At 33.6% G+C, this 25,471-nt stretch overlaps 4 protein-coding genes across 5 annotated transcripts in view; 3 read left to right on the plus strand and 1 right to left on the minus strand.

Annotated features, from left to right (window-relative positions):
- Nucleotides 1-9: 9 nt before the first annotated feature.
- On the plus strand, nt 10-1,238 carry LOC149481541 (uncharacterized). Its single transcript, XM_089704935.1, has one exon. The coding sequence runs from the start codon at nt 10-12 to the stop codon at nt 712-714; it is 705 nt and encodes a 234-aa protein (XP_089561061.1). The 3' UTR covers nt 715-1,238.
- A 53-nt stretch (nt 1,239-1,291) lies between these two features.
- LOC149481542 (ionotropic receptor 84a-like) lies at nt 1,292-3,068 on the plus strand. Its single transcript, XM_089704934.1, has 4 exons — nt 1,292-1,510; nt 1,670-1,881; nt 2,199-2,470; nt 2,725-3,068. Exons 1-4 carry the CDS (start codon nt 1,429-1,431, stop codon nt 2,957-2,959), a joined length of 801 nt encoding a protein of 266 aa, XP_089561060.1. The 5' UTR covers nt 1,292-1,428; the 3' UTR covers nt 2,960-3,068.
- Nucleotide 3,069: 1 nt separating this feature from the next.
- Nucleotides 3,070-13,578, minus strand: casp (Fas associated factor casp). The gene is made up of 16 exons (XM_089704932.1): nt 13,444-13,578; nt 12,954-13,022; nt 12,594-12,714; nt 12,208-12,333; nt 11,457-11,628; nt 10,867-11,011; nt 10,355-10,480; nt 10,020-10,140; nt 9,523-9,668; nt 8,764-8,918; nt 7,694-7,830; nt 7,037-7,199; nt 5,985-6,081; nt 5,312-5,452; nt 4,713-4,790; nt 3,070-4,487 (listed from the first exon to the last, which is right to left on the minus strand). The coding sequence occupies exons 1-16, from the start codon at nt 13,480-13,482 to the stop codon at nt 4,407-4,409; spliced, it is 1,917 nt and encodes a 638-aa protein (XP_089561058.1). The 5' UTR covers nt 13,483-13,578; the 3' UTR covers nt 3,070-4,406.
- A 154-nt stretch (nt 13,579-13,732) lies between these two features.
- The window catches only part of Tsp (Thrombospondin), a 33,104-nt gene continuing 21,365 nt past the window's right edge, over nt 13,733-25,471 (plus strand). Inside the window, exons 1-2 of one of the 2 annotated variants that reach the window (XM_089705252.1) lie at nt 13,733-13,890; nt 14,179-14,265. In XM_089705252.1, the coding sequence (XP_089561378.1) occupies nt 14,184-14,265 (82 nt within the window). In that variant the 5' untranslated portion in view covers nt 13,733-13,890; nt 14,179-14,183. The remainder of the gene's footprint in view (nt 13,891-14,178; nt 14,266-25,471) is intronic. The other variant, XM_089705251.1, reaches the window with a different exon arrangement.

Consider the following 25,471-nt stretch of genomic DNA (forward strand, 5'->3'; position numbering starts at 1 on the left):
TTGTACACCATGGATATCTTAAATATTTTAAGCATCATGGCCATAGCAGACTTTTCCGTCGTCATTGATATTCTTAAATTCAAAAATATACATAATAGCATTATATTTCATTGCTATGATGTAAACTATATTTTGAAAGTGCAAAAAATTTTAATGGCAAATAATATTTGTATTACGAATTCATATGTGATCAATAATATCACATCAATGACCACATTGAATTGGGTAGATGGTCGATCGAAAATTGGTATCATTTTGGATACTGATTGCGTTAATTGGGAAAATAGTTTTGATGTAATTGAGAAGCCTTTTAAGCCTCCATTTACCTGGATTTTAAAAGCAAATAATATTTCACAAATTTCAGAAACACTTAACAAATATCCAATCGAATTTGACTCCGATTTTTATCTCTTAACAAACGTTGATACTTGTTATAAAATATACGAAATTTACAACACGGGGTTTTACCAACAAGGTAGTCTCATAATCAATAATGTCGGACAATGGGATTCGAAATTATATTTATCAGCTAAGCGAAATAAGTCATTGACTGGTATCAATATAAGATTAACTGCTGTTTACCCAGAGCCCATAGTAAATGAAACCTTTGAACATTTTCTTAATCAACGGAAGAAGTTTCAAATAGATTCAGTACATAAATTGAAGTTCTATACGCTAATGATGTATCTTCGGGATATGTATAATTTCACGTAAGTTCGTTAATCGTTAGCCTACGATTTAATTACGTGTATGAAATCGATTGTAATAGGTACCTACCGTGTAACTACTTATTCTGTCCATAACTGCTAAACTGCCTTGCTTTTTCTCTGAATATTGTTTTTTTTTTAGATATAAACTCCAGCGCACAACATCATGGGGCTACTTACGTAATGGTAGTTTTGATGGGTTGGTCGGTGTTCTTCAAAGGAAAGAATCTGACTTCGGAGGATCGTCTGTATTTTTCAGGAAAGACAGAGCTGAAGCTGTTGATTACGCCGTTGAGACGTGGGGTGCTAGGTAAATTTGAAATCTGATTTTGATGAACGAAATTCACATTGCCACTTATTCTGTGTAGTACCTATTAATTATATTTGTATCCATTCTCATGTTCTAGTAAGTTAGTATTTCTTTTTGATTTTCCTTTACCTGCAAAATCAATGACTGCAGCAAATTAGCTATTTAAAATATATTGATAACTCCCATTTCATTTTTGAAAGGCAAACAACTTTTAAAGACAGTCGACACTATAAAAACTTATACCTACTTTACCTGTATTTTTTTAGAATATGTTTCATTTTTCGTCACCCGAAGTACCCTGGTGGACTCTACGCAATCTACACAAGGCCACTTGCTAGTACAGTTTGGTATTGTACGATCGCACTGTTGCTTGTAATTGCGGGATTTCTTTTAGTGCTTTTAAAACTCAATATGCTTCAAATCTCAGGAGATGAGCAGGATTCATCTCCGTCGCTTGCTATTTTGTTCATGTTCAGCGCTTTGGGTCAGCAAGGTAAGTTTATCCTGTTAATACTTATAAGTACATTTTAAGATTAATTATTACTTTTTTTAATCTCCATGATAAATTTAAATAAATACTAGAGATTTCATAGTTGTGGAGAGATTTTAATTTTAAAGTACATATAATCCTTTTGGGCATTTAATATTTCAGGTATGACAATTCACAGGCGGTCTGCAACTATAAAAATAATCATTTTCATTACTTTCGTTTTCACTCTAACGTTGTATCAATACTACAATGCTATGATAGTGTCCACTTTGCTGAGAGAGTCGCCCAAAACTATTCGAACTCTAACCGACTTGTTTGAAAGTAATCTAAAGGTTGGAGTGGAAGATGTTATCTATAATAAAGATTATTTTAAGGTTTGTATAAATATAGCATTATATAGGTCTGTTTAGAAGATAAAATAACTACAGTAAATTAATCTATAAAACAGGTAGGTACGTACAATTTTGTATGCTTCTTCAAAAAATGTCGGGTTGTACATAAGATGTTGGACAGATCATCCTCTTTACCTTGCTTTCAACCGAATTGTTCAAGTATGAAACAATAAAGTAGGGAAGATACTCTCATTTTGCTATCTTTCATACAATCTGTCCGTAGACCGTATCATTATACGATTCCTTCGTTATTTCATCATTCATATTAGTTCATTCATTCATTCATTCATTATTTGTAGCGCACAACGGACCCAGTAGCAAGAGCTCTATACCGGAAAAAAGTCGTCACTCGCTATGAAAATAACTTCTACCAACCCTTAAAGGGAATGAGACTAGTTAAGGCCGGCGGGTTCGCTTTCCACGTGGACACTATTATTGCATACCCTACTATGCGTTGGACGTTCACAGAGTCAGAAATATGCGAAGCTCAAGAGGTTTATATGATACCACCGCAGAAAATGAGCGCTATACTGCAGAAACACTCGCCGTATAAAGAACACGTGGCTTATGGGTGAGGTTTGGACGTTTTATTAACTTTAAAAAGAGATTTCCTATCTAAAAATTTTTACTTTTAGCTGTTAATAGACACAGACGATATACACTGTTTTAATTTAGGAGGGTAAATTCATAAATTTAACAGAGTAGTACTTCTTTTTACAGCATAAAGAAAATTGGCAATTGTTAAACATTTCGGTATAAGTAGTTCCAATTAAATTTTATTAATAGAATATTATGAGATTAATTGATTATAGCTTTTCTTTACAGCATTCGTAAAATGTTTGAAACTGGCGTCATGAGCAGACTTAAATCTCTCTGGGATGAACCAAAACCGTCGTGTATTCGGACTCCAGATACCACAGCCTTTTCCGTTAATATTGACGAATTCTCTATGGCACTTATTGTTTTATCTGTGGGCATGATGTTGTCTATTGTTATATTATTTTGTGAAATACTAGCGTTCAAAACTACGCAACCGCGTGGGTTTGAATTTAGGCTTTAGTTTTAAGATGCACTATAAAAAAATATTGTAGAAATTTAGTAGAAAATATTTGTTATCACGTTCACGTACGAAAAAGTATGCAATAAAGTTTATCAAATAATACAAAAATGTGTCTTATTTTATCTTTAATTAACGTAATGCAATTTATACAAATACAAATTAAGAATTGTAATATCTCGCAATTCAATAGACAATACAAATATTTATGAACATACAAGTTTGACCAGGAACCGACTTACTGCTCAAACATTACACAGACCATACACGATCATGCTGCTTGACAAATTAGCTTTCATGCATGCATGATAGTATTACTTTTATTCATTGTTACTATATTATATAGCTGTTAAATATATTTGTCATGCAGCTTCATCGCGTATCGCCATACCTATTGGAATTAGTGACGTCATACGGTTTTAAACAGGTACTATTGGTGTATAACTGCGCATGCGTGAAGCAAAGATAGCATTTGCAATGTTTAATTGTATACAAAAATTAATAAATAGGGTCCTTTTAAAATATTGGACAAAACCTTTTAAAACACATATCTCCACATGTTTATGGAGAGTTGTGTCGAAAATTTACAGGAATTATTGAATGTTGAATTGATCTTCACTCACTCGACTTGATTTAATAATATTTTTATGATATTATTTCGAAACATCCTTTTAATTTTTTAATTCAAGTATTTACAGAATCAAGAGTTATTTATTCAATGAAAATTGCAATCAAGAAAATACATAGATTAAAAATATATAAAAATAATACACATAAATACTATTTTCAAAGCGAATTAAAACCTAAATAAATTTAAATACACCAAGTCTATTTACAGAGAGGAAATGAATCCCAAAGTAAGCCTAAAGTTCTATAAAGCCAATTTAATAATATGTCATTAGGTTATATTTTTGTAAACGAAATCATACAATTATTGTAAAAAATAAACTTAATCGAACTACGCCAATAATAAGAAATTTGCTGTTAAATCAAAGTTAATCTGTATATCTGTCTACTTTCCCTTTCAATTCTTTTTTGAAAAGAAGTTGATTATAAGGACAATGAGAAGAATTGTGTGAAACATCGCTATCTTTTTTGTTGATTCTATATTATTTGTACCGGTTTTTAAATAAAAGTAACTTCAAACATTATAATACATTGCCAAGATTATAATATTGTATGATCGATACAATAAGCACGTGAACAATATTTTATTTTACTTAAAGCATTGCTTCCAAATCCAAAACAAATCAAAATACAAATTGCTTACAAAACACCAGACAGAAATCTTTCATCTCCCTCGCACCTTACGATTGTCGTATGCAAGAGCGAGACAGCTCTATGTTTTTGGTATAACGTAGAAAATCTACTTGCAAATGTATTCGAGGTAAGGCGTAAAGTATAAAACCGTATGACAAATGGTGGGTAGTTGTAAGGGCGCGTGCACACTTCACCGCTCCTCGAGCACGATCGTCTCTTGTGGATACAGCTTTAGCGCTTTTAACGTACTGCTATGAGATTCGGTTGTGAGCTGTAATTACGAAAATACGTATATAAGATAAGAATATATTATTAAGCTCAGAAAAGTTGTATGTTGAGATTAAAAAAAGAAATAAGTAAAAAATTCGAAAATCGAAAAGGACTATCAGATTCATATTTTTTTAAATTGGTCAAAATACCACTAGTGCTAGTGAATTTGGGAGACAGATTTATAAATTATTTTTTTGGATGTATAATAAATATTTAAAGTACTTACGTCTCTTCTAGGCCAGCTAGAGATGACCTTGTAATTCTCTTGTGGGTAACCTTTTGACGCTAGGAAATCTAATAAAGCCTGAAAATAAAAATAAACATTAATAAATAAAACCTTTAACAGTGCAATGTTTGTGGGAACATGATGTCATGTCAATGTCGCAGGCATATTGTATTATTTCGTCGTTTACAAAAGCTCGGCATTATGTAATATGTCGAGAATTCGTAATCAGAAATTTTTAAATTCAAGATCAACAGGAGTGGAGCAATGCGGGCAAAACCGCGAGGCACAGCAAGTCAGTTATATCCACAGATCACAGAAACTAAAGGGAGATATGGTTAGGGGGCGGGGCCGGTGTCGCAGCAATATGCCCAAAAAAAGAACAAGCTGTAGTCGTGCTGTATACGTACGTCACTTACAATCTAGTGTGCGAACGAATAGTCGCTCTCATATTTTTGTGTGATGACACTCACACAACGCGAAGTATTATTTTGATTTAGTTTACTGCAGTTGTGTGCGTAAATTTGTAATGAGACACGGTTTCGTACTAAGCGCAAGCGATTGGCATCTCTCTAGATCTCTATGGTTATATCGGCACGTACCGCGAGCGTGTCGGTCGCGTGGAAGCGCCGCTCGAGGCACTCGTGGTGCGGCGGCGGCAGGCGCACGCGGATGCGGCTCACTTCCCCTTCGCAGCTGCTCGGCTCCGCTGGGACCCGCGCTTGGGCACCTGCGCGTAACGCCTGTAACATACATGATATTATAAGTAAAAAGGTTTTTTTTAAGCTATTGTATAGCTTTTATCTCAGACTTTGAGCGCGGCGACCGAATGTAAAAATTCCGTAACGAAAAAACCTAACACCCCCCACTCCAACCAGCACAGCGATGCGATGCTATGCATGTGTATATTATGATGATCGACGATATCTTTCTTAATATACTATTATAAAGGCGAAAGTTTGTATGGATGTATGGATGTTTGTTACTCTTTCACGTAAAAACTACTGAACCGATTACAATGAAATTTAGCACACATATAGAGGGTAACTTGGATTAACACATAGGATAGGTTTTATCCCGGAAATCCCACGGGAACGGGAAATATGCGGGTTTTCCTTTGAAAACGCGGGCGAAGCCGCGGACGGAAATCTAGTTTTATATAAAAAGTGCACATATTATGGGGTTAAAAAAAGAACATCAGATGAAAAATTATATTGGAAAATAAAAAAAAAAATTGTTTTTCAAAATATTTTAAATTCAAAATAACCTTCTTACCTCTTTCTTTGCTTCTTCCATTAATCTTTCTGACTCTGCCCTTTCTATTTCTTGATTCCTTTCAAACTCTTGTTGTTTCTTAAACTCTTCTTTTGCCCTGTAATTTGAATTATTATTATTAAATTAATTTAAAAAGAAATTCCAACAATTTCCTTTGCTAAAAACATGCCATCTAATATTCAATTTAGATTTAAAGGTAAATTTTTATACATGTACAGCGCGCGATCTTTTTTGGTATGCGTATGTACGTAGCGTGTGTTCTGATTCTGAGTTTAGAACGCATTTATGTATGTTCACGTGCGTGCATGTGTGCATGCGTATATATAAGAAGAAATGCTTCTTTATTTACGCGTGTGCCTCATATAGCGTTACGCGTTAGCGAATAATTACCCATGTGTGTGTATGTAAAACATATTCACGCGTGTAAACACGTGCGCATGCAACAGTGAGCATGATTAGTAAGCTTGTCTATCTCTGTTCATGCAGTTTGTATGTCGTCACATATGATTGTATTGTGTTTATTTGTGTGATCTATCAAATTACTCAGTATGTACGTATATGTATATGTATACTAGCTTTCCGCCCGCGGCTTCATCCGCGCAGTCTAAGAAAAACCCGCATAGTACCCGTTCCCGTGGGATTTCCGGGATAAAACCTATCCTATGTCCCTCCTCAGATCTCGAGCTATTTCTGTACCTGATTTGAAGTAAATCCATGCAGTACTTTTTGAGATTAGCCCGGTCATACATACATACAAACAGACAAAAATTCTGAAAACTGTATTTGTGGCTTCGGTATCTGTAGATCACTCCCCAAGTATTCTTTTTTTTTATATAAGAGGAGGCAACAGAGCAGACGCGTCATTTGATGTTAAGTGCATTGCGTCGCCTATAGGCACCAGCAATGCCGGGGACATTGTCAGTGCGTTGCCGGCCTTTAAGGTAGGAGTACGCTCTTTTCTTGAAGGTCCCTAAGTCGTAACCGTTTGGAAACACCGCATGAGGAAGAATATTCTTTTAAACATTTTATTATATGTATAGATGTGTGTTCACCTATCAGCCTCCAAACTCCTCTGATACGCCTCGTCCTGTTCCCACTTGACGCGTTGTCTCGCGAGCCGCTCGCGTTCGAGCTTCACGTCCTCGTCGCGTTGCGAGGCGAAACGTTCGAGCGCTTCTACTAGACCACCTACTAGTTCGGACACGCCTACGTTGCCTGGGGATATGAGAATTAAATTATATATACAATATATGTATTAAGATATATAACTATGACTACAAAATGGGTTTATAAAGTGTTTCAAATAAAATATAAAATGTAAGTAAATTTCCCGTTAAAAAATTATTCTTGTCATTTTACTCATTAGGTAAAGAGCTTTCGATATCAGTTTAAAGTTTTTTGATATCTGCAATAGTTACGGAATAATCGCCTGTGCACACTTAACGATTACACCCTGTATAACTATGACTACAAAATGGGTTTATAAAATGTTTCAAATAAAATATAAAATGTAAGCTGTCACGGGACGCCTGGCAGATAAACATCGACATTATTTTGTACGTCAAATTTAGTGATTTAAACACTACTGCATATATAGACAATGTATATATACCATATCGGTTTTCGGACGTTTCACATCAATGTACATCAATGTAGTTCATCATTTATCATTACATAGCAATTTCTCAAAACAAAATAAATAAACTCACCATTAATAACTGAATATATCTCCGTATTAGACCGCACCCTCATAATAATAAGCAGAGCTGGGAGCCGGTCTATGGGGATGCTGCGAATCGTTCTGCTAGCCACTGGCCCGAGGGTGTTCGTTACTGATGTTAAAAGCCTGGTACGGAAAATTCATTATATTGTCAATTAGTTCATAATATACTCAATTAAAATTAAATACTAGAGGTATTATTATCACTACATAGTATAAAACAAAGTCGCTTTCTCTGTCCCTATGTATGCTTAAATCTTTAAAACTACGCAACGGATTTTGAAGCGGTTTTTTTTAATAGATAAGAGTGATTCAAGAGGAAGGTTTTAGTGTATAATTTATTATGTTTTAGACAAAGCGGGCGAAGCCGTGGGCGGAAAGCTAGTTGAATATATGTGTTAGTTTCGACTTTAGCATAATTAATTATACATATGAATTAATTCGTTTTCAGATGATTTTTGTACTGTTAGAATAGGTATTTTAATACTGGAAACATTTATGAAATCAAATAATATAAGAAAAAAGAGGCGATCTGTAATCATAAAAAACAATACTACTGGCCGAATCACAGTGTCTGGCTATGCTCTGATTAGTTTATCTGTCAATGTAAAAAAATAAACGTCAAGAATTGTTCAATACACTATGGAAGACATTATCAGCCAATACTGAACCCGTTTCTTTAAATATATACATAAAAAATTTACAAGTTCATATTATCCGGGTGTGTCAGACCCCAGTTATGCACAATGAAGTCAGGGGCTAGTGTTTGCAGCACTGTCTCCTCATAACAATCCGTACTAATATTATAAATGCGAAAGTAACTCTGTCTGTCTGTTACTCAATCACGCCTAAACTACTGAACCAATTTACATGAAATTTGGTATGGAGATATTTTGATACCCGAGAAAGGACACAGGCTACTTTATACCCCGGGAAATAGGATAGGTTTTATCCCGGAAATCCCACGGGAACGGGAACTATGCGGGTTTTCCTTTGAAAACGCGGGCGAAGCTGCGGGCGGAAATCTAGTACATACATAATATTAAATACAAAACTTACAAGTTCATATTATCCGGGTGCGTAAGATCCCAGCCGTACACAACGAAGTTAGCGGCTAGTGTCTGTAGTACTGTCTCGCAGCCGAGCAGTTGGGCACAAAATACATTTGACAGCACTGATTGTTCGTGGTGTAGGTATACGCCGAGGAGTTTTCTCTGAAAACATTAAAAAAATTGGTTGTCTGTAAAGTCGGTTTACTGACGATAGTTGAACGTGACCACGTCCGATTGTGCTTCTTTGTCGCTCGTTCCGCGCTCTCGCTTGCATTTCAAGCCTACGGAACGCCGCATGAGTCATGTTTTTTCGTGCGTGCAGCCGGCTCTATCGAATTATAAGACGATGTCACGTCAAAAAAAATTACAACCAGCTTGCGCTCACGTCAACTTCAATGTATAACGCAATTGCTATTTAAAAATGTTGACTTTCCATTTTCACAGTTATAATAGTTCAGCTGACTCGACCCAAATGTTTGTTTGTATACGGGCGAACTGTCAAATGCATAAAGTAGTAATTGCAGGATGCTTGAGATGATTAACAATAAAATATTACATACGAGCTGTGCTCCGCGGTTTTACCCGCAGTGCTCTGCTCCTGTTGGTCTCAGCAAGATGATATATAGCGATAAAGCCTCGATAAATCTAACAGCGAAAAAATTTTTCAAATCGGACCAGTAGTTCCCGAGATTAGCGCGTTCAAACAAAAAAACTCAGCTTCAGCTTTATTAGTATAGATTATAGATTATAGTAATGTAATAACTACCTCTTTAGCGGGCTTCAAGCAGGATTCCTTGATGGCATCTTGTAATGTCCCTTCAAAGAAGTTGGGTGTGTTGGGTCCGTACCGCGTGCGGAAACGCTGCGCGAACTCGATACAACCTAGCGCTTCGTCTTCCACGTGGTCTGACACTAGAAATAATTGCGTTTTAGCTTGGAATCTTTATAGAAAATTGATATATTTTGTCAAATGTGAAAAAGAAGACAAAATATGTATATTTTATACAAAAGTCTAAGTCGAATTCATTATATACTCTAATATTATGAATATTAATAAACTTAACTAAAATAAACTATATTATAATATTATGAATTATTTTTAAATGACCATTTTTTACCATTTCAAATCAGATTCAGGTTATGATCACCAAAAGTGACCATTTTAGCCCTGCTGTCACTAAATATAAAAGAAAAATTTGTATATTTTTCATTACTAACCAGGACTATTGAAAATACTTAATAAAAAATAATGAATATACTTACTTAACGGCTGTAATCTCTCTGATGGCACATCAACAAACATATCATCTTCAGTGGGGAAAGAATCACCATCTTCTATTTCCTCCACAGAACTGTTTTCACTATCCGAACTGTCCACTATTATCTGCAAAAAAATACATAAGAATTAAATATATTTGTATTGAAACTCTTACTCTCAGTATGCAATATTGTGCTGTATCAACTGTCAAAAATGAACCACAGATATTTATCGACACATAAACAAAACAGTTTATTTTCGGAACTACTGATACAAATTAAAAAAAAAAACTTATTGCTTATTTATTGGGGAATGATGCTGATGAAAGCATGTTACTCACTCTCTTGTATTCCTTCTGCTTGCTCGGTGCTCGTTTCACGAATAAGTCGTGTTGTGGCAATTCAAGCCCCACCATTGCTAACACTGTATCATCTAGTCCAGTAACATTGGGCCAACCTGTCCATACCTAAATGTAAGAAATATTATAAAAATAATGTAAAAGTTTTGTATCAAGAGTAAAATGTAATTTATTTTTTTCTGTTATAAGGAATAATAACATATTTTGTCATATTGTAATAAACGTTATGCCAGGATATAAGTCAATTAAAGAACAATTGTACGAACTTGTAAAACATTTTAATGTGAGTTACATTAAAGTGGAGGCATTTCAATAGGGAATAGGGGACATTTGACAATTCATCAAAATTCAACAACATAACCTTGTAACGGCGAGCATAAAATATGATATATTTTTTTCATTTTGTGTTACAACAACACAATCGCTAAACGTTTTCCCATTACAATCGTCATCATCAATTGGAAAATAATTAAAACAAAGACTGTTTCACAAACCTGATGCCGTACAGGTATGTCCGTTAACGAGAACAAATCATTTTTAACGTCTTGAACTGTTTTCGTGCCCGGGTACTTTAGTGTGTACTCTCTGTCGTCGTGCTTCACTCGTAACGTGTATGTAGTGGTCAGTCTTTCTGCTACCCTGGTATATCAATGAAACATTTTTAAGAATAATATCTTAACATGGTATTATTATTAATAACAAGGATAAGGTTAAAAAGTAATCAATGAACAAAAGAGAGGGTATACTAAAAAATTTAATCAAATTTAAACAGAAAATGATATCACCAAACTCTGTCAACATCAAATATATTCAAGACCTTATACATATAATGTTAAGACCATATTTTTACCTATATCAATTTATCCAAAATAGTTCTTTAACCAATTATTGTTAGGCGAATTGTGGGGACTGTATAATTAACTAATTTTGAACTCTATATTACCACAATTCATACAAAGAAATGTTTTATATCATCATCGTCAACCAATATACATTCCCACTGCTGGGACATGGGGCTTGAGGGAGCCCCATGTCCCATCCCTATATATCATTTACTATCTGATACAATAAGCTATTTACTCACTCATCATCAGCCATTACTCTATCTGCAGCCTTTAACCGCAGCACAGCATTACGCGCAAGCCCTAAACTCGAAAGTAGAGCGCTTGACGTCGCCTTTGATCCGCCGAGCCCTGAGATTTGTTGCTGGCAAACTGGTATGCCGAATAATGCTTCCATTCTCTTTTTGAGATCACCTGAAACACGTAACATGAATAATGTGTAGCAGTTTATAGCCATTTATAAGAAATTGTGGTACAAACAGATAGAAACAGAAATATATAAGACTAGCTTTTCGACCGCGTCTTCAAAGAAAAACCCGCATAGTTCCCCTTCTGTGGGATTTCCGGGATAAAACCTATCCTATGTGTTAATCCAAGTTACCCTCTATATGTGTGCTAAATTTCATTATAGTCGGTTCAGTAGTTTATGCGTGAAATCCATACATACATACAAACCATTCTTCTTTATAATATTAGTATAGATAAAAACAGGTATGATAATTATGTTTTTTTGGATTTAATTTTTTCAAATAGTTTTCATATTTCTTATCGCACTTATTTGGAGTGAGTTGAAAATAATAAAACTCTTATATAAATAACTATTGTATATAAAGAATTAAATTTGATTACTAACTAATTTGTCATGCATATATTATGTATTATGTAAATACTAAATACTTAAATACCTTGAAACAAAACATATTATGTTACACAAACAAGAAAATCTTGTTACTTAAAAGTTCTACTAAGTTCTAAAATAAAATTGGTACTTACTGACTGTAGCGGAACCCGACATTTTGATCTCATGTATCTTATTATTACAGCTAACTTGTAGTTCAACTAAATCTGAATAACTGTTGCCTAGTGCGGACGTTGATGCTTGATTAACATCTTCCCGATCTAGAACAAGATAAAAAGAATATTTACTTTAGAATATGACTTGTAAATTATACAATATGCTTTGTATTGTACCTCTGACTGCATTTTATAGTTTAGATGTTTTAAATGAGCACACAATTTGTGTCTTCTAGTTCCTCTTTTATATATTTTTAGATTAAAAGCTCCCATACTATCGATTTTATTCAAACAAATGAGAATACAAGTTTATTTCAACAAACATACATTTGTATAATAAATTTAATTTTTAATCTATATTTTACCTGGTGGGTGATTTTTTGGAGTTATCACAGATATGTCATCGTCAATCATCTCCACATCATGCATGCTATTGGACTGAGTTGTTGAGTTGCCATCCTGCGGCATTACTCTATTTATTGCCGACTGCAAAAATAATTTACATTTAAGGAGTTTGTATATAATACAAATAGCTAAATAAAGCACAATTTATGGTAGCCATAATTGATCAAACAGATATTTATACAAATACCTACAACTATTAATTATCTCAAGATAAAATAACTTGAATATGAATCACAATTCTTTGTCATTAAATTCTTCTTTACATAAAAATATTAATTAATAATAACTTAACCTAGATGTGTGTTATTCAAATCACATACCAGTAGATCCCAATTTGATTCTTCTAAATGAAATATTGCTTCAGCAACATCTTCCACATTGGTAATGCTCTACAAAGAAGAAATAATGAAAATCATTACTAAGAGATCTTTTGAAACAATTTAATTAAAAAAGATTAAAAATGCTATATAATCTATCAATTTCGAGGCCGAAGTTATTAAAAAAAATTAGATGTGTTTAAAAAATAAGTCGTAAATAGGAAACCCATCACAAAGGACGAAGATTTCATTGTTACAGAAACAAGCAGTGTGCACCTTGTTGCACCAAGCACTCGTGAAAATTGAATAACTATACATTTAATTAACAAATACTAATATAAATAACAATTCCTAAAAATTCTATAACAAAGATACAAAGAGATAAAGGAGTTTTAACAGTCACTGTTTTCATTTTCACATAACCTGGTCTTTTCTTGCAATATTTCACAGTTAATTATTTTCAAACATTATTTCTTATCAGTAAGCCCGTTACCTGAAAATTTGCAAGAATTTCTTCCCTATTTTCAGCCATTTCAATTAATTTGCACTCAAATTCACTACTTTTCCACTAAATATGACATTTACGATTGCAGACAAGTCACTCTTCTCAAACAAAGGTATAGACAAGATATTTATTTTTATCTCGTGCTGAATTGCTATTATTAAAAATACCATAGAGTACAGAGTCATAAAGGTGATGCTACACATTATGCATTGCCGATATTTGAGCATGACTCAACTTGATAATGTTTGTGGCATAAAGCTCATTGCTCAGTCGAGTTTGCGCGTAAGCTTCCTGCGTACGCGCACTCAGTGCAAATATTATTTGCAGAAATCGATAAATGAAATCTGGTGCGCGAAAGTGCCGTGTATTTTATTTAATATAAGTGAATACGATATTGTCGATAAATTCGTTTAGCAGCGACGGAAAATTAAGTAGGTACCTACCATATTTTTAAGAACTCAAATTTTGTATCGCACCTTAACTTATTAAAAATAATAAAATTAACAATACAAAAAAAAAATATTCGAATTTAGAATAAGTTTCCTTACCCGCTTATTTTAAATTATAAAAAAAACAGACTTGTATAAAATTTTACGTTTCGCGTAAATGTATCTATATATTTTTGTACATAATCCAAGTTAAGTTTAAATTTTATTTTATTGGTTTAAAATATTTAATATATAAAAAGCATTGATTTAAATGAACACTTCTTTACATTTGCAGGAAATATGGCTTCTCGGGCCACCCGCGCCCTAGCCTTATTGCTCGTAACAGGATTCACACTATCACAAGCATTAACCTTGGATGAAGGTACATAAACTTTTCAATTATTGTTTTATTTTTTTTGTTTTATACCTAGCTTCTGACGAAAAATAATCGTTTTTAAGTAGAAATTTCTTATAACCGAACTTAATGAGAATATAGTTTCGCTTGTATGTCGCTGAAATTTAGGTCTTAAATTTATGGACCCCATTTTTAATAAATGAGTGATTAAAGACTTAAAGAAAAGTTTAATTTTTCTTCTACTTCAAAATCTGATCGGAGGTAGGCAGCTATTTAGTAAAAAACAAAACAAAGAACACAGTCCTAATTTTATTCAAAAGATGAATAAAAACTAAATAAAAGCAATAAATATATACGTTGAATGAAAATACCTCAGCCCTGAATATGGTTCTAACTATTTGCGGAGTCATTAGTGAGCGGCGGTTGGCGGGAAACAAAATACGAATGTAAAATAGAACACCGGACAAAATAATAATTAACAAGAGATGCACAGGAAGTGTTTTTCTGACATAATTAAAATTTATCAAGATTTTAATATGTTATACAGTATTATATTTTATATTCGGGCTATATCATTGAATTAATGCAACAATTTAATTCTATAATCTAGATAAGTTTATACCAAATTCAATTAGAAAGTGTCGTCTCTACATGGTTAATGGATTGAATCATGAATGTTCGGTAAATATTAATTATAGTAAGTCTAGTATTTTCTTTACTATTTTTATTTTATTTCCGATATGTGGTAGTCCCGTTGCCTTGTAGAGAAAATAATAATATTTCTAACTGTTATATCTCAGTAACTGTATCACGTAACTAAATATATTATACTAGTGGTCCGCCCCGGCTTCGCCCGTGGTACATATTTCGCAATAAAAGGTAGCCTATGTCCTTTCTCGGGTATCAAAATATCTCCATACCAAATTTCATGCAAATTGGTTCCGTAGGTAGTTTAGGCGTGATTGAGTAACAGACAGACAGAGTTACTTTCGCATTTATAATATTAGTATGGATTTTAGTCCAGGAAAATAACAAATAATACCTTTGTTATGATTCATATAGTTAACATTGTTAATTATGTGCGGTTTCATTTATCTATTCTATTGATTCTTATAGGGTACCTATTTGTTTTTCTTGCCAGAATTAAACCCCATTATAATATTTTAATATGTTTTACCTAGAAAGTAAGCTTTGCGTTTACAATTACACGAGAAAAAGTAAAGAAAACTGTGAAATTAATAATTTACTAGCTGCTCTGCCGCACCTTTGCTCGCGTACATCTTATCGTGGTAGGTATATCGGCAATTTTCCATCCTCTATTTCATAAGATATTTTCAATTCTTTTAATATTTTGCCAAGATCTAATATACTCGTTTTAGAATCTGTCCAGCTATTTTGAATGAATGAATGAATGAATTCTTTATTGCACACACCAGTTGAAAGAAATAACATAAAATACGATACAAACAAATTGCACAATGGGTGACCTTATGGCTACAGAGCCATCTCTTCCAGGTGACCCAACCAAGGAAAACAATGATAAATTACAAATACAAGTAGGCGGTGTATACTAAAAAAGAAACAATGATAAAATAAGTTTAAATAAATTAATAATATAAATTACTAGAAAAGTAAAAGTATAAATAATATACAATATGTAATAAATAAAGAAATTCATATATTACAATATATATATACGTATTCATAATATAAATAGATATAATATATACATATTATATAATACATATACAAAATACATAATATAGGTAACGGAAACATTATTAAAGTCATCATTTGGCCACTAAGGAGATGTAGTGGTCAAAAAGCATGTTTTTGAAAGCATCGATGGATCTCGCTTGGCGTATGGCTATTGGTAAGTCATTCCATAGTCGAATAGCCTTCACTGTAAATGAGGAATTGTAGAATTTAGTTTTGTGTACAGGTACATTAATGAGATAAGTGTTGTTCGATCTCAGATTTAACCCGTGATTACTAGAGTACTCAAAGTTATTTTTTAAATAGAGTGGGGTTCTGGGATCGAATAATATTCCGTACAACAAATGTAGCACATGAGCATGACTATTTTGAAACTGAAACGGAACAACCAAAGATACACACATTCAAATTTATAATATTATGTATTAGTTCGGTCATTACTAAGATTGTAAAGTACTATAGATGTTATGTATTCACTACTCAGATGCCTAGTTAACTTTACCGACCTGTGCAAATGCATTTTCAACACTCAATTTTAGTCAATGAACACTCAACACAATACGGCAAACGACAGATTATGGCCTTAAAATCATTTGTTTTACCGATATTTAGAAAACGTTTTTAATAGAATATTTTGTGTTCAACAATTGTTGTGTTGTTTTGTGAACAAACGGTGTTCAAACTTCATTATGACATTAACAGCTTCTTTGCTTAACAGTGGTAATGCGTGTATAGTAGGTATCATCATCATTCATAGTACCTAGATCCACATTAAAAGATTTTGTCCTTGGCTACTCCTAAAAAAAATCATCAGTTAAAAAGGAGACACTATCTCATCTAACCTCATACGGACTTCACACAATTACTTCACAAAATCAAATTAAAATAAACAACAATTCAAGATAACTCTACTTAAAGCACACCAAAAATGTCTCTCCCTAATGGGATGTTTACAATAAAATGAAAAGATTGATTTTCAATGGTCCATTAATGTGTCAAAGTGTCAGTGGGTCATGGGACAATACATACCATATTATCTGGAACCGTTTGCGCAAGCATCGAGCTTTATATGGAGATGTTTGTGATTCAACATTGAGGAAAAATTAAAGAAGTATTGTGGTATCATAAGGTTGATAAAGGACTAAATGTGTCATTTAATGTCTCTCAGAAACCGTAAATATTGACCTTGAAATGCTTGGTGCCCTTTATTCAAGTCAGCTTTTTCGATTTACATACTGGTTGCACTAAAAAATAAATTTGTATACATTTTTGCGATCCTTAATTTATCTGCTTAAGTAGTTTACTCAACAATAAATATTATGTAGGCCTAGTTCTGATGAAACTGGATAACATCAAGGATTTTTAAAGGATCTTTCTTAAAAAAATTGGCTAAGAATCCTTCAAGATACCATCCTGCAGTTTTAACATAGTTGAAATGAGTATATTTGGCTTATAGTTTCTAATTAGAGTCCTCAACAATAATAAAGATAAATAATAATAATATCATATAGAATCACTTGTCAATCCTTTCTCCTATACGAAATTAAACATAAAACCATCATTATAATACCGATGAAATTTTAACTCTGGTTTATGAAGATGAAAATACAACGGAATTTACCCAAAGGATGCTACCATTACTGAAGATCTTATACAGACGGTAATGATGTCTCTAGAGTGAGCTTACAGCAGCGCATTTCTACTGAGTACTTACTATCTACAAATAAAGCCGGCTTAGCCTGCACTCTGTTTCAAAATTTGCTTATTCTATGAATCTCGAACTTTCTTTTGGCCATTCCTGTCTCGGCAAGTGCTTCAGCAAATAATTTAATGTAGTCTTATTTACTTATGGTTTCGAATCCGTTGTTGTTAAAAGATTTAACTATACTTACTTCATTATTTTAGGAGTAGGTACCTACCTACATCTGCATTTATCATTGAAGTGAAAATTATATAGGCGCGTTGAGAGTAAAATTTCAAGGTCGCGTCATGGCAATACGTCATGGCGTCATGGGGTAAGGCGACGATTTTGGTATCTCTGAATCTTGCCATAGAAGTTTTACTTCCGACTTCTTTTTTTCATAAGAAATATTATTTTACTAGATTGTTTTATTCTAGAGATCCAACCTCGCATTTTCAACAGTTTTCTTAGAAAAAAGTGAAAAAACGCCTCCATTTTGTAAAGAAAGTTGGCATCGACGTTGAAGCTGTATATAAAAGCGGTAGGGAAACCGAACTATAATGAGCAAAATTGTATGAAAAATATTCTACGGTTAATATATCAGTGCTTAATAACGTTGCATAGAATCCTTACAGTCGTATTCGATTTGGGAATTCATACGAAAATATGTTAATTAAAACTTTGGATCCAGAAGTTTCAAATGGGAATGTTTTTCATGCAATGAAACTTTTCTCTTTGATCAAGGGTAGTTTGCTAAAAAACGTTGTTCAGTTTCTGTATTAACTGGAAGGAAACTGTCTATTCCGCTCAAGTTAATGAGGCATCCTCGTCTTTTTATGAAATATTATCTAAAAGCATAGAAAAGCACTCGGTAAAAGTGGTAATAAGTCGCAAATTCACAAATCTTAAGCCTTGGATCACACCTGGCTTAATTCGTTGCATAAGACATCGAGATAAACTACACAAAGATTCCAAGCTTTTTCCTAACGATCTACTCCGTCAACACATATTTAAAAGATACAGAAACTTCTGCAATAAAGTCCTCCGAAATGTCAAAATACAGTACAATAGTAATCTTATAGAACAAAATAAATCTAACACAAAAATGCTATGGAAAACCATCAAAAATATAAGCCAAACTACAAATCAGTCGAACTCTCCGATCGAACTCCTCAAAATTAATAGTGACGTTAACAGCTCCCTTCACAATTGTAATAAATATTTTACTTCAGTCGGGAAAACTCTATCTGATAAAATCCTCAATAAACTAAACACATCTCAAGAAGCATTAATAAAATCCTATGAAATAAGTAACTCTGCTTCGCAATCCTTCTTCCTCCCCCCAACCGACGAAACAGAAGTACGTAAAGTTATAATCAGTATGAATAATGATAGCTCTCCTGGTATAGATAATCTCACAGTCCAAACGATAAAAGCCATTCTTCCTGAAATCATCAATCCTGTTACATACATATACAATTTAAGCTTAGAATCGGGAGTGTTTCCAAACTGCTGGAAAACAGCACTTGTAATACCAATTTATAAAAGTGGAATAAAAAATCACCCGGAAAACTACAGACCTATAGCCTTATTAAGTATTCTCGGAAAAGGTCTGGAAAAAATCGTGAACTACAGACTGACTTCATACCTAGATAAATTTCAACTCATTTCAGACAACCAATTTGGATTCAGAAAAAATAAATCTACTGAACATGCAATTTCTTTGCTTTCCAACACCATATCTTCACACTTAGAAAACGGAAACTGTTGCATTGGCGTCTTCTTAGACCTAGCTAAAGCATTCGACACAATATCTCTCGGATTACTTGTAAAGAAACTAGAGTCAATTGGTATTAGAAACACCTCATTAAATTGGTTCAGGAGCTATTTAACTGACCGCAGGCAATGTATTAAAATTGACAAAAAGCTTAGCTCCGAACTAAAAATAGAATTCGGCGTTCCTCAGGGAAGCGTTCTCGGTCCAACCCTTTTTATTATTTACATCAATGACATACTAAAACTGTCAATAAAAAACTCCCACTTAATAGCTTACGCTGACGACACTGCCATTATCTTTCATGGTACAAATTGGGAAAACACACACAAGATCGCAGAATCTGGATTATTAACTATTGTAGAAGCTCTCAATAAAAACCTACTCACTTTAAATCTCCAAAAAACTAAATACTTGTCCTTTAAAAAATCTGCACACACCAAACTTTCGCCAAATCAGTCTATCAAAATTCATTCTTGCACTAGCGACAAAATCATCTATCCAACATGCAATTGTAATCATATTCAGGCCACTACCTCTATCAAGTATTTAGGAGTGACTTTAGACAGTAATTTAAACTATAAACAACATATAGCAGAGGTATCATTAAAAACTAGAAAACTCATCTTCATAATGAAGAAACTTCGTAACTGTACCCCTCTTAATATTTTAAGACAAGTATACACATCTCTGTGTCAATCGGTATTAAACTACAGCATCTCGGTCTGGGGATGTGCCGCCAAATCTCACATTCTGCAGTTGGAGAGAGCGCAACGTGCACTGATCAAAGTGACGCTAAAAAAACCTTATAGATTCCCTACTAACGAACTATATCGGGAGTTTAATGTACTACGTGTTCGTCAATTATACATATTATCAGCAGTCTGCCTAACCCATAAATCTGTAGCTTCGCGCCCCGATTACAAAGAACTAACAAGAAAAAGAACTTTCCGAATCCCACTCCCTGCATACAATTCAAAAATAGCCAGACGAAGCCCATCATATTCACTCATTCACACCTACAACAATGTCTGTAAGGCAAAATCACTGAAGAATTACACCACGCATAAATGTAAGAAAATGATTAAAACCTGGCTCCATGAATTGACGTACAGCGACACCGAAGATCTGGTCTAAAATGTACAATTAACTTATTGATCTCACTCACGTATCCGCCCAGAATCACAAATACTTTCTCACACAAACTTACTCACCCGCTTACATAACACTCACGTATCCGCACAGAATCACATCACTCACTCACGTATCCGCACAGAATCACAAATACTCTCACACCCAAACTTACTCACTCGCATACATAATACATTTACACACACACACAAATACACACACACACACATAGTAATCCACTTAGACACATATCGCCAAATTAACTTATCTTTTATATTTTAAATTTTATTATAGTTAAGGTATAACTCGACATATCTAGAAACCTGTACACCGTTTTGATACCCAAGATACAGGCAACAGCCTAGTTTGGGTCTCCTGTAATGATGAAATGTTTAAATTTTTTGGTAAATAAAGATTTTATTATTATTATTATTTTTTTTAATGCTTTGCATTCACAGCTTATGATCAGCTGGTAATAATAGAATACACGGGCGTAAACCAAGTGTAAGCTATATATGTAATTATATTTTTAAATTGGTTGTGTGTTATTCATTCTCTGTCTGAAGAAACTTGCGTACTATTCTACATGTATTTAATATTGCAGCTTTTTGTAATTGCATGTATGTATGTTTTGGTAAATGTAATAATTCTATGTATTTGTGAAGTTGAGTGGGTATAACACCTGTAGTGGAGAGTACTATGGGCACTATGATAACATTTTGCAGTTTCCACATTTTTGTAATTTCTTGTTTAAGTTCTGTGTATTTAGTAAGTTTTTCAGTGATGGTATTTGGGAGGTTGTGAGTATTGGGTACAGCTATATCTATTATTAGTGCTTTTTTTTCATGTTTATCAATGAGTGTAATATCAGGTCTGTTGTAATGTATGGTTTTGTCTGTTAAAATAGTTCTATCATAGTATTTATTATTATTTAGTATCTAATTATGGTATTCGATTAAGGTTAGGTCCGAAATACACATAGATAAATTTAGTTTATAATCAAATTATGATCTTTGATTAGGATTTTAGCAGATCACATTCAGCGTTTACTTGGAATAAATTTTACGATATTATGGCTCGGGGTAACCTAGGTATTGGCATTATTATTCCAATATAAGTACCATTGCACTCAAGGGAGTGACATCATAATCTTAAATTATTGCGGTTGCCACCCACACGCCGGCAACTGAGAATTTAAGGAATTTACTTGGAATTGATGCATATAATTATTCGTCGACGCATCCGAAACCCTTCGGATCGGTGTTATTTATTGGCTTATGTGGTTTATTGGGTGCAAATTAGGGCTATTTTTAATATTTAAAAGCGCCTCTACATCTTAAAATGGGGCAAATGGATATCGAAGAATAAATAATTATATGGTGTAATTATTTTAAGTTTATAGTGAATTCTTTTAAATAAAATTTTGTCTAGTTCGATGAAAGTTGAGATATTCCAGAGATAAACAAAAATAAGTACATTGGTTCGCATGTTTTTTACAACATCGCAGTTCCCTAAACTTAAATACGACCGCACTAATCAAATGAAGGTTCTAAGATCTTTAATTTATTGATTTCTTCTAAAAATTTCTTACCTATAAAGTTTTTGTTGACCAGGGAAGGATTAATTCATAATACGCAGGATTGTAGTAAGGTACTAGTATAGATATGGCTTGGACTTTAGAGTAGGTATTATATAAGGTAGGTAGTAGGTATGTAGGGTAGGGTAAAAGCATGGAGCATTCAGGCTTTTTGGACTAACTAGGATTTATCTGATATACATGAACTAGACAGTCTTTGCAAAGAATACGTAATATGGTTACAGATATGATATGACAGAATTAACGTATCTTATCGATTTATGCCTATTCACACCTCTATACTGACCTCTTTTGTCTTAATGCGGAATTAATTAATGGTAGTTTTACAAATATTAGGTCAGTAGTGTTAAGTGATGCTGCGTGTTATTATTAGAATCGAATCATCTCGTTCAAATCCTTCAATTTTAAATAATAAGTATTTAGAGATAGTTATTGCCCGTGTTTCTTTTTACCCTTGTTCCCATAAAATCTCTATGGAAACTAAATGGGTGTATTTTCTACTAATAATTCAAACTACCGTCAAAAATTTATAACCATCAAAGTTTGGTGGTGAAATCGATAACAGTTATGATAGACATAGGGATTAGACGATATTTTAACTAAAGAGTTTTCAAGGAAATAATAAAAAATATAGTTTGTTGCTCTTTATATTCTTATTACCCAGAAGGCTTTTGTTTAAACCAAATGTGCTATATTTTAGACGACGTTTCCAAATACATATCGAATTAGATTCTCAGTAGCGTATTTGAGTTTTCAAGTAGATAATGTTTTAAATTATGCATAGTTTAAATTTTCTTTCCTAAACAGAAATAATTAATTATCAGTATACGTACGTAAATAAACGAGTACTTTAAAATGCTCTTTACCGGTTAGTAACACAGGGGCGCCGCACATACCTTCTATATTTGCGTCTCCAACACGTTGCTATATAAGGCAACAAGTTATAGTCCCACGGATTTATGATAATATTCAATCCCACATAGTCTTACGATTGTCGCCTGCTAGCCTTGTTCAAGTTAACAGCATCCTTTTCCTGCTACGGGAATTGCGATTAAATAAGGTGTGATCTGTTTTTAAGATCAAAATTTCTTTATCAATTGCATCTTCAAAAATCCTCGACAAAAAAAAGACGGGTTGCACTCCGGGAGTGCCGGCAGAAGTGAAAACACGCGTAGTAGAGAGGGGATAGCTGCAGTCTACTCTGCGTCTTTCCAAACTATACAAGGCCAGTACGCAACGGTGTGAAACTAATCACGTATAGTTTGGAAATAACTTTTTTACAAAGTTCTTCCAATCTATACAACAGCAGTACGCAAATACTCGCGTATACTTTGTAGTGAAGTAAGTAAGAATAGCGCTCCAAAATATACAGCGCCAGTACGCATGCGGACTAATCGTGTATGTTTCGGAGTAGGTAAGCGCGGCGTCTTTCCATTGCTCGCGTTTATATTATTGTATTGCTGTTTGAAATCTATTATTAAAATGCATGTGTATTGTGTATATAATGTTGCGTACTGATCGTATATTTTTTGTATCGAGGATGCTTGTGTCTTCGTTTCCGACTATACTGCATGACTTACAATTGACAATAGTGCTAAAATGTAAGAATCTAATAAGTCCAGAAGAAGACGGTTGCGAGGCGACGGAGCTATTTTTGTGTAGTTAAAAAAAACACGAACCTAACCTAACCCATAGGTAACCCTTATATCTGTTACCTATTTATTTTTCTAAGCTTACCTAATAATATTTTTTTCCATATTTTACTGAATCAATCAAGAAGAATAAAAGTAGATAGATATAACTGTACAAGTCTTTGATTGCCTATATATTTATTTTTTCGCTCAAGCGTAAGTTGTGTAGTAGCTGTATTTAGTTATACATATTTTGCGTACTGCTCGTGTATAGTTTAGAACGAAGAAGCAAGCATCCGCGTAACAAAGTATACACGATCAGTACGCAAAATTCGTGTATATATTGTAATAACAAACTTAAAAACAGCATTACAAAGTATACACGAGCAGTTTCCTATGGTTGCGTTCTGGCTATGTATAGTTTGGAAATACGCGTCTACTCTCCATCCGCTTTTTCGATCAGGTCACGTGTCCTGGCGCGAGTTTAAAGAAACAAATAAGACAGAAAAAATGCTCAACGCCGCTAAAGAAGTTTTCACTTCAAAAATAATTAGGCGAGGATGAATATAGTCGAGCAATATGTGATTTCATTATATATTTTATAGTATCTAGTGTCCTTAAACCTGTGATAGAATACCTACCAATAATATAATTGAATTAAAATTAAAAATAAATAGTTACCCCTGTGTTTTTACTTTTACTAGCTTGCTGTTTTCAATTGACATAACCATACACAAGTTATCTAAACATTAAATATATCCGATGTAGATAGGAATTTAACATTGATACTCATACATATTAATTTAGACATGTTGTTTGATTTTATTTCATTTTATTTGGTCTAGTAAGTCGTCACTTATACTTAAACTAGCTGTGCTCCGCGGTTTCACCCGCATTGCTCCGCTCCTGTTGGTCTTAGCGTGATGATATATAGCCTTCCTCGATAAATGGGCTATCTAACACCGAAAGATTTTTTAAATCGGACCAGTAGTTCCTGAGATAAGTGCTTTCAAACAAACAAACAAACAAACTCTTCAGCTTTATAATATTAGTATGTATAGATTAATAAGGGGTATACTGTCATAAGAGATTCTAAATTAGTTAATATAATATTTTTAAAAAGTAATAAAACGCACATGAAGCCGTTATCTTATTTCACGGTTTTAATGATCTACCCATCCGAGCCATAAATATGGGTGGATCAAGCCCCATGTAACCGTTTATCTGTATAGCTGTACAAACGATTACACGAACGGGTAGAACCACATGAAGACCATACAAGGTGCAGTTTTTATCTCGGAACCGTTATCATGGGTTTACACTCTCGGAGAGATTCGCCAAATCGTGGGATTAGTTCTTACTTGTATAGGCAGATTTTGAACAGAGAATGTAATTACGTAATTTAATTAATTTTTTAGACTAAATTTGATTTAAATAGTACTACTTTTTATCAATTGTTTTGACCGAATGTACTTATAGTAATCCAATAATTATTAACTCACGTTAATAGTATACGCTAGGTTCGCCATGTGTAAGACTATTGGCAAAGTGCTTGGCGAGAGTGTACACATACCTTTGTCCTTTACGATCGTCACATCACGTTCAAGCTTCATTAGCCGCGTCCAGACCGGCTGAGCGCGGCTCGCGAGCCGCGCTCAGACTTCCTGCTCGCGAGCCGTGGCACCAGAGCTATTTGTGAAAAG

The sequence above is a fragment of the Colias philodice genome, chromosome 16, assembly GCF_061535455.1.
Source record: "Colias philodice isolate Cphi_HAF_F1 chromosome 16, ilColPhil1 Martin Lab GWU primary, whole genome shotgun sequence".
Classification (NCBI taxonomy): domain Eukaryota; kingdom Metazoa; phylum Arthropoda; class Insecta; order Lepidoptera; family Pieridae; genus Colias; species Colias philodice.

What these genes read in the sequence shown, in the direction of transcription:
- LOC149481541 (XM_089704935.1), top strand. Translation starts at nt 10, where the DNA reads ATGGATATCTTAAATATTTTAAGCATCATGGCCATAGCAGACTTTTCC.
- LOC149481542 (XM_089704934.1), top strand. Translation starts at nt 1,429, where the DNA reads ATGCTTCAAATCTCAGGAGATGAGCAGGATTCATCTCCGTCGCTTGCT. An exon ending in CAGCGCTTTGGGTCAGCAAG is followed by an intron (nt 1,511 to 1,669) that starts GTAAGTTTATCC and finishes TTAATATTTCAG; the next exon opens with GTATGACAATTCACAGGCGG. An exon ending in AAAGAACACGTGGCTTATGG is followed by an intron (nt 2,471 to 2,724) that starts GTGAGGTTTGGA and finishes TTTTCTTTACAG; the next exon opens with CATTCGTAAAATGTTTGAAA.
- casp (XM_089704932.1), bottom strand. Translation starts at nt 13,482, where the DNA reads ATGGCTGAAAATAGGGAAGAAATTCTTGCAAATTTTCAG. An exon ending in AATCAAATTGGGATCTACTG is followed by an intron (nt 12,715 to 12,953) that starts GTATGTGATTTG and finishes TTATTTTTGCAG; the next exon opens with TCGGCAATAAATAGAGTAAT. An exon ending in TGGAAGAAGCAAAGAAAGAG is followed by an intron (nt 5,453 to 5,984) that starts GTAAGAAGGTTA and finishes TGTATGTTACAG; the next exon opens with GCGTTACGCGCAGGTGCCCA.